Raw genomic sequence first — 9,163 nt, forward strand, 5'->3', positions numbered from 1 at the left:
TTACCACAATTGTCCTTGTAATGTTTATTGAATAACTTATTAGGTATAAAACTTTAATTAATTTGACAGTTGAGAAAAAAATATTAAAATATTATATTAAATTTCAAAAACAAAATATTATTAAATTTGTTAATATATATTTATTTATAAAAAACAAAAAGTTAATAAACTTAATTCATTTAAATCAATACACAATAAAATATTAAAAAATAAACCGGCTTAATATCATGGACTAAAACTCGGTCATGTGCGACACTAATCTAAATTGTCATAATACTAGCTAGTTAGTCTTTCTAAATATGCAAGAAAATTGAACACTTTGATATAGAAAGAGTTTGGAGAATATTTTGTTTATTACAAATGTGAGGTACAAGATTATGAGGTGCTTGATTTATGGTCAAGACTTGTTTATATAAAAGTGAATGGATCTTTCTAAATCCTGCTTAACCTAAGGTTTTCTAGACTCTTCTATAACATAACCTAGACCTAAGAATTCTTAGAGAGTTTTAGAGAATTTTACTCACTACCTACTCTTAAGAACTCCTACAGAATTTTAAAGAGTTCTCTTATCTATATTCTTTAAGAACTCCTAGAGAATTGTAAAGAGTTTCATGACCTTACTTACAACTAGGAACTCCTAAAAATTTTTAGAGAGTTCCACAAAATAGAAAAAGACCACAAAATACCTAGCAACATCTAGAACATTTTAGTAGATATGCATGAAGGCTTCACATCTTTGGATTTTGGTCACCCCATTTGAATGAGCCGTGACATTAAGCTTTTAAACAAGAAAGAGTAGTAAACCCTTCTCCTGTTAGAAAGTCAAGTCATGAAAAATTCTTGTATTCCGTATACATGTGGCTTAGATTAGTATGATTGTTTATATTGATATCTTGTCTTACCGTGGCTGTTGGCACAGAATTAGTCGGGAAACCATAAGTCACTCTTTCCGCCATTCTAGATTTTCATCTAATTTTAATCCTAGGATAAACCATTACTTCTATTCGAAGAAAACCTGCTACCGAAAAAAGTGAGTTGAATCTGTCTAAGACAATCGACCTTAAGATTTGGGGCTAACCAAATCCCGATAAAAAAAATTGATTTATTTTTTTGTTGTCCTAAGAATAGTTTAAAAGTTGATAAAAAAAATTGTTTTTGTTGAAATTTGAACACATAACGAAATAAAAATTATAAATTTTATCTTAAACTACTGTTTAAATTTTTTATGTTTAACAATACAATAAGTTTATCTAACTATTTTATGACAACTTATCATGTCCACCGAGGATTTCTGGACTGGACTAATTGGGGGAGAATACTCAACTCTAGAGCTAGAGTTTTAAAAAGGTGATTTTTAAAGAATTCACAAATAATTACAAAATATTAATTTTATAATATTTACAAAAGATATTATTCAATAAGTTCAAATGATGTTTTTATTTGTCTTTTTGATTTGATCTTTTATGTACGCAATATTTACTACTTAATTTTTTCTAATTTTATTAAACTAATTTATTTTAATATTTTCAATTATATAATTAAAACTTTGTGCTTAAATTTAACAAAATTATTCTAAATTTAACCTAATTTTAATTAGAATTATGATAATTTATACATATATATTAACATAAGATGTGAAGATAGAGTTTTCACAGCATACGGTAAGAGGATTGTACATTTTTTCTTTTGCTGTTGTTTTATTATATATTTTTAAATTGTCTACTATTTTATAACATAATTTTTGTCAAACTTTATAATAAGGGTGATAAAGGTGATTGTGAATGGGATTAAATTTAAATATAGTTTTAATCAATTATATTCTATCAAAATTCTAAACCTCATTCTATATTTGATTTGGTGTATTAAATGGGTCAAATATAAGTCACTTTAATAATTTTTTACATATTAGAATCATTCATATTTAAATGTTTTAAATTAATTTTAAAATAAATAATCAAACAAAATAAAGACAAAAATATTAATATAATAACAATTTTAAACAATTCTTTTTTATTAAACAAAAATGATAATCATTTAGAATAATTGTAAATTTTATCCAAATATTATATGGCCCAATTTAAAAACACACAAAATTGGAGTTGAATCTGTATTTGAAAAATTAATTATTTTAACATTTTATTTAGATATAATAATGTTAAATTAATTAATATATTTTGAATTCAGATAAATTAAATTGATTTAGTTAGGAAAATATACAGTATATTTGAGTAAGAATGTCAATGGATTCCTGTATACCAGATACTTGTAGATATCCCTGATGGTCGGGTTTGGGTTTTGATATTTAAAATCGAGGTCGGGTTGAGGAGTAAAACAATTACCCGATTAGATTTAGGATCGAAAAGCGAGTGTGTGAAACCAAAACCCGATAACCAAAATATTAATATATATATATATATATATTAAAGTTTAAAATGTCTTTTCAAATTCCACTTTAATAGAATTATTATAAATTTATAATAAATATATTATTTATTATCATACCTACCCTTCACTGTCATCATTTCAATTTCACTTCTCATAAATCTTAATCTTTAATTTATTTAATAACAAAATATTTGATTTCTTTAAAGACTCTCCTCTCCTCTCCTCTCCTCTCCTCTCCTCTCCTCTCCTCTCCTTTCCTTTTCAAGTTTTATCATTCATTCAACTTTCTTTAACTTCTCTTTAATTTTTGTTTTTAAATTTAACATTCATTCAACTTCTCTCTAGTTTTGTTTCTAAGTTTAACATTCATTAAACTTTCTTAAACATTTCTAATTTTTGTTGAACTTGAAATAATAATAACAACAAAGTTATTATATTTTGTTCAACTTTTACAATAATGATGCAAGTAAGTAATATTTTCATTTATATTTTTAATATTTAAGAAACAACAAATATAAATTCATATTTTCATCGTGTAATGAGATATATGTCGGGGATCGGGTACCCAACGAATCGGGGATGGAGATACAACTAGAGAAACTCGTTGGGTTCGGGGTCAGGTAATAAAATAAAAATCGATTTTAGGGATGGGTACTTTAATACCTTGTCGGATAGGGTAACCGTTGTCATTCTTATATTTGACCAAATAAATTATTTTTTATTATATCCTCTCTGTCGGATTAATCAAATTTGTTCAGTTTGATACACTTCTAAATAATATTATTTGAATACACCCTTTAAATATATTATAACATAAGATAAATTTATTTAAGAAACTAAAATATTTAAATTTGATTTTTGTACTTAAAAAACCTTTTAGTTTAAAAATGAAATTATGACTGTGAATTGTATATTTATAATAAACTTTGGTTTATAAAAAAAATAAAAAGAGTAGAACTACCATATTCATAAGAAAAACAAAGGACTCAAAATGGAAGATAAAGTGCAAAAATAACATTTATAAAACTGAGGGACCAAATTAGAAACAATAGGATTACAATTCCTAATTCTAAAGTAACATAACACTGTCTTTTCACTTTTACGAAAATCCCGAATCCCTAATTTCTCTCCGATTTTGACATCCAGAAAGCTTCAACCAGTTCTTGATTATCAAGATTCCGATCTTCAACAGCCATCAAGAACTACAGAAAGTTATACGGGGGTAGTTCAAACTACAGAAACAACAATAATCATGGACAAATACAGAAGAATTCTACAACGCAGTCTGATTTGTAGCAAGATGTCTTTGATTCGGACTAGTCCACTCAAGGAGAGCTTAACCAAAGTAGCTAAACACTGCACTTCTCTTTCAGCTAAAGTACCGGTCGTCTCCCCCATTACCGCCGCAGACGCCTCTTCTTCTGGCATCCTTTTGCCTCAGCAGTTCCTCAACCATTATCGAAAATTTGCCTCATCTTCATCAGGTTCTTGTTATACTATTTATGTGTTTTGGTTTGGATATGTTAGTTGGATTTGATTTTTAATCTATTGAGGATATGTTGAGAGCTAGATTTTGTTTTTGGTTTTTTTTCAGAAATGTTTCTCTTATAGGATTTGATTAAGTTGCATCATGATGAAATTAGATGAATTTATGTGCATATATTAGAAACTTTTAGAAACTAAAATTAGTAAGACATTCAAAAATTTGAGTTTCTTGATCCTAAATCTATTTTTGACAAACTTGATGTAGGAACTGTGAAGTAAGTGTTAGTAATTTCCAATAACAAGTAGATGAGTTGGGCTATATGTGACGGGACTAATAGACTATAGATACTTTCATGAGTACCTTTTGAGCTTGGGCGTGGTTGCTTAGTGGTTTACCCGGGTTATGTCAGTAATTTCCACTAAACAAGTATAAGAAAGTATAAGAATGAGACTAATAAACTATAGATACCTTGATGACTATCTTTTAGGCTTGGGCTATGGTGGTTCAGTGGTTTACCCGGGTTCGTGGCGTTACACTGTATTTGATATTTCAATACTTATTAAGCTGGTTTTCATAGCAAAATTTAGTTGTTTGTTGAGTTGTTGTTCAAAATGTTTCATTTTCGGGTTGTTTTTCTTTTGTGTGAAAACGGATTGTGATTTCACTTCCTTTGCAAAAACTTTGTAAAGACACTTGGGATGTTTATTATTTTTAATAAACTGGTTCGCCATTTTTTCATAAATAGAGTTGAAAATAGGTATTGGATTTTAAGTCAACTAAAATTTATTGATTGTTTTGTTGAATTATACTAAAGAAATTAGATCTGAAATTATGAAAGATCCCCTTAGAAGATTTGCTGAGGAGTTGAAGGGGAAAAGAGGCCACAATTTTAGTGAGGTTTTAAATGTTGGTTAAAGATTATATCATTGCAGTCATTCTTTTGTGCAGGATAATCAAAAACCTCTAAATTTAAATATAACCTTTTGCTTTTTCCCCTTACCTATAAATAAGTGCATAACTGTTGACTAAGGGAATGCCATCGCAACCTAAACAGGTTCTTGTCCATCCTGATCCTTCAAAGGAGAAAGGATTAAGAACCTTAATATGCTAGTTGCTTTTGTTTTTCAAACTCTATTCTATTAAAGATTGGTGTTTATTTGCTGAAGTTATGTGAGCATTTCCCTTTTTCACCTCTCTAGTTATGCAAACAGATATGCACTTTAAGTAGTTTAAGTGGAAAAAGTCTTGAACTTGAACTTTAAGAGGTGAGGTATTAATCGATTCCCACTTAAAGCGCCGTTTAAGTGAAGTTGGGGATCATAACGGTGAGACGTTGTGTTAGTCTCTTCCAAGAAATAAACCCTTATCTAAAAAATATGTGGTGTGCAGTCTTTTTAACTTAACATGCCATCATTTATGTTTTTCAATACTTCCTGCCTATTTAAATGATTCCTTAAATAATCATAGGCTCGTCAAACATTAAGGAGATTAAATCTGAAGAAGAATTCAATAATTATCTTCGGAAGGTTCAAGGTATATTAATCTTCTAATCTATCACTACTACCAGTCCATAAAATTTTGGCACTGGAACTAATGTTGAAATTTGTGTTCTTTTCTATCAGATGAAGCTCTCCCAGCTATTTTCTATTTTACTGCAGTGTGGTGTGGACCATGTAAGTCTATCAATTTATTTATCCATTAAGGAGCTTCTTCTTTAATAAGATTCTTACTTGTGACCTACATTAGCAGATCTATAGAAAGGAAAAAAATGAAAGAAAAAGATGTTTCTTTATTTATATGTGTACCTCCATGTTAATGACAGGTAGGTTTCTATCTCCCATCATCTCTGAGTTGAGTGGAAAATACCCAGCCCTTAACATATATAAGATTGACATTGATGAGGTACCAACATTTTTTTGCTGCATAATTTCTAATAGGAGCTGTATATGTCATGTATAATGATTCTTTTGATACAATATTTCTAATTAGTCAGACATATGTTCTTTATGTGACTGGCCTTCAAAACCCGCAGACAGTTTCACTTTTGTATTCAACTGATGAAATCTATGATGTACATTTTTTATTTTGAAAATGAGAACCGAGTCTGTTTAGAATCTGACTAATAAATTTGTAAATCTTTTTCATTATTAATACGAGGATTTTCCTTTCCGCAAAAAAGAAAGGAAAAACATGGAAGATAGTAGTAGGCCAATCACAAAGTGGTTATTGTGATCAACAAGGCTTGAAGTAAAATCTGGATAGTTATGACTTATGGCTATACTTTTATTGAGATGTTTTAACTGGAGAAGTGAAGAATGTTTCTGTATGTAAATAAATCATTAAGTTTCATATACTGTTTAAAACTGTGCAGGAGCAGCTTCAAAAAACACTAAGTACCATGAATATCAACTCAGTGGTAAGTAATTTCTTTCTTGTTTCGTGAATGGTTTTCAAGTTTATCATATACCCCTTTAAAAACTGCTTCAATATACCATGTTTGGAGCGAAACGATCTATTGCTCCACCTGATCCGGGATTATTTGAGTTATTTTATTTTAAAAAATCAGATATGGGGATATTTTAGTGAAAAGACAATAAGGTATAAATATATTTTATTGAACCTTGTGTGCATGATAAATATGTTATATATTTGGTGTGGTGCAGCCAACCCTGAATTTCTTCAAAGATGGGAAGATAAGTGCTCAAGTGATTGGTGCTGATGTTAAACGCCTTACAGATACTGTTGAAAGTCTTTACGCATAAGCATTTGTATCTCCTTTTTTTTTTTCCAAAACAGAACAGAGCAAAGCTCAACAATGACGAGAGCATAAGCTTTTGTATCTTCTGCACAGAATACTCCTAGTACTGTTTCCATGCTAGGGCAGACCGAGGTTCATATTAATTCCATACTCTCCTCCTTAACTCTAATGTAATGTTTTGCATGTAGCTTTGAGGGTTTCACCAAATTAAAGATTAGAATGGTTTATAATCCTTCAAAACACACTAAAAAACTTCAATACCGACATTATACCTTTGACAAAAGCTATGATTCTCCAAGATAGCCGACAGAAGGATACCCCCCTTTTTTGGTCTCTAACGCTAAATGAACATTCTTCAATTTGTAAAGGATCAAATATATGAAATTGAAAGAAAAAGAAGAATAAAGTTAGGTAGCTAACAAATGAATCATCGGCTAGAAGCAGCAGCCGTTGTCTTCTTCTGAAGCTCTGCCTTGTTGGCCCCGACAAGTTTGTCAAGTATTTGTTTCCCATCTTTGAGGAAGAAGAAGGTTGGAGTGGCTGTGATATCCCATGAGGTACTCAAGTCCTATTCATTCATTCATTCACATGCCAACATTATCATCATAATTCATGGTGTGTTTGTGTAAAAGAAAGAAAGAAAACTACTGCAATGGTAATTTTAAGAGGTAGCTTACGGCAAGATCATCTACATCCAGAGTCAGGAAAATCAAGGAAGGATATTTATCAGCAAGATCTGAGTAAACTGGAGCGATCCCTTTACAAGGACCACACCAACTTGCACTAAAATTTGCCACCACCTGCACAACCAAAACAAATTTTTAGTACATCTAATTTCACTTATATAATTTCTCACTAATCTAAAGAATACCAAAATAAACAGTATATTTAACCAACAATAATGACTAAATACTCACAAAAAAACCTTATGTTTTCTAAAAAAAACTTGTCATTTATGTTTGAATATTAAGATATGAATTTAGATGAAAAACAACCAATATGTTCTTTAGGCTAAATTTAATTTTCAAACATAATCTCATCTAAGTTTGTTTCTAAAGGCATAATTTTACATCTGAGTCATATATAACCAACACTAATTTTCACCTTAAATTAGTAAAAGAAAATAAATATTTTTTAAGGATGACACATAACCTAACAAGTATGAACTAGAATAAAGAGTCCATTGACAATAAATGCAAGAATATTTACGTCATGATTCTCCACCCAAGACATGTAGGTACGGGACACCCCAATTGGATTGAATAGGATGACAGTTTTCGTTTTTTTTTTTTTAAATTAGAGGAGAACTGGCATGATATTTCACGACCATGGATGACAGTTTCATTTTTATCAAGCCCATTAAAAGATAAATGAGTTCTACCCAACAAAACATGACGGGTTGTCACTAAATACTTGGATTGGTTTGCTTAAGGCTTCTAGCTTGGTGTGGTTTGACCTATGATTTGGCGATATCCTTTGTGTTATGACTTGTTGCATTTTCATATGGTGCTCAAATTTATCCTTATTTTGAATGGGAAGGGGCTTTTGGAAGGTCTTAACAGAAAAAAAAATGAATTTTGTAAGAAAAAGAAATGAAGGGGTAAGTAAGGTATAGTTGCTTACTATCTTGCCATCCCTAGATGCTTCTGAAAGTTTATCTTCCCAACACTCAACTGTTGTGATGAGATGAACGTTTTCTCCTGCATTATGCAATGGATCATTCTGCTCACTCACAGATTCACGTCCAAATAACTGTAAATGTCAACATTGAGAAGAAGAAGAAGAAGAAGAAGAAGAAGAAGCATCATTTTCAGCCTTGTATATGAAGCAAACAAATTCAACCGATTCTATAGCAAAATTGAGAGATAACAAGAACATACCCATGATGCCCTACTCCAGCTCCAGCATAGGCCCATTGAGCATAGGCAACTGATCTGTTTGGTGTGAGTGGTGAGAGTCAGTGCTCAATTCCCTGAAAAACTGGAAGTAGAAATCTATAGATGAATGAATATCTTATTCATGATCTGGATTCGTGATTATTAATTAGATAATTGATTTTGATCCAATTCACAAAATCATTCGGATGAGTTTAGATTTGGTTAACTATGCATCATCATCACCTATTACAAAACTAGATTTGGCCTTAAGTTGTATCATGCATAACAATAATCTAAACCTAATGTCGCTAGCAATTGTAGTTTGAGATAAAGCTTCTTCTAAAAAGAATACTAGAATTATTGACATTTGATCCTTAGACAGATGAAACGGTTTCGATTTCGTTGATAATATTTTGAAATTAGCAAAATATAGGAAGGAATTGAACAAAGAGGTTACCGATTAGCAAGAGATAGTAGACGATTGCATTAATCAATACTATCAAATTCAACGTCGTCGTCGTCTCGCCGGAAGAGTCGTCGTCGTCTCGCCGGAAGAGGGGATAGAGAATCGGACGATCACAGTCACTGGTTCTTGTGAAACGGGAATGCAATTTGCTTTGGAAACTCAACAACAGATTATTATAATTTATTTTATTT

At 30.5% G+C, this 9,163-nt stretch overlaps 2 protein-coding genes across 4 annotated transcripts; one reads left to right on the top strand and one right to left on the bottom strand.

The window, feature by feature from the left end:
- Window positions 1-3,487: 3,487 nt before the first annotated feature.
- LOC124919851 (thioredoxin O2, mitochondrial-like) lies at window positions 3,488-6,798 on the top strand. The gene is made up of 6 exons (XM_047460206.1): window positions 3,488-3,869; window positions 5,339-5,404; window positions 5,494-5,544; window positions 5,694-5,773; window positions 6,243-6,287; window positions 6,535-6,798. Exons 1-6 carry the CDS (start codon window positions 3,638-3,640, stop codon window positions 6,631-6,633), a joined length of 573 nt encoding a protein of 190 aa, XP_047316162.1. The 5' UTR covers window positions 3,488-3,637; the 3' UTR covers window positions 6,634-6,798.
- A 68-nt stretch (window positions 6,799-6,866) lies between these two features.
- LOC124919852 (thioredoxin H4-1-like) lies at window positions 6,867-9,163 on the bottom strand. Of its 3 annotated transcripts, none has more exons than XM_047460209.1 (5): window positions 8,964-9,163; window positions 8,510-8,563; window positions 8,253-8,381; window positions 7,307-7,429; window positions 6,867-7,197 (listed from the first exon to the last, which is right to left on the bottom strand). In XM_047460209.1, the coding sequence occupies exons 2-5, from the start codon at window positions 8,543-8,545 to the stop codon at window positions 7,057-7,059; spliced, it is 429 nt and encodes a 142-aa protein (XP_047316165.1). In that variant the 5' UTR covers window positions 8,546-8,563; window positions 8,964-9,163; the 3' UTR covers window positions 6,867-7,056. The 3 variants fall into 3 exon arrangements, with proteins under 3 accessions (XP_047316165.1, XP_047316163.1, XP_047316164.1); XM_047460207.1 differs by having other exon boundaries at window positions 8,510-8,609; XM_047460208.1 differs by having other exon boundaries at window positions 8,510-8,623.

Source organism: Impatiens glandulifera, chromosome 1 (genome assembly GCF_907164915.1).
Source record: "Impatiens glandulifera chromosome 1, dImpGla2.1, whole genome shotgun sequence".
Taxonomy (NCBI): domain Eukaryota; kingdom Viridiplantae; phylum Streptophyta; class Magnoliopsida; order Ericales; family Balsaminaceae; genus Impatiens; species Impatiens glandulifera.

Coding starts and splice junctions, on each gene's coding strand:
- LOC124919851 (XM_047460206.1), top strand. CDS start 3,638: ATGGACAAATACAGAAGAATTCTACAACGCAGTCTGATTTGTAGCAAG. Junction 3,870..5,338: donor ATTTGCCTCATCTTCATCAG/GTTCTTGTTATA, acceptor AAATAATCATAG/GCTCGTCAAACATTAAGGAG. Junction 6,288..6,534: donor CCATGAATATCAACTCAGTG/GTAAGTAATTTC, acceptor GGTGTGGTGCAG/CCAACCCTGAATTTCTTCAA.
- LOC124919852 (XM_047460209.1), bottom strand. CDS start 8,545: ATGGGCCTATGCTGGAGCTGGAGTAGGGCATCATGG. Junction 8,382..8,509: donor GCTGGAGTAGGGCATCATGG/GTATGTTCTTGT, acceptor TGACATTTACAG/TTATTTGGACGTGAATCTGT. Junction 7,430..8,252: donor CATCTAGGGATGGCAAGATA/GTAAGCAACTAT, acceptor TTGGTTGTGCAG/GTGGTGGCAAATTTTAGTGC.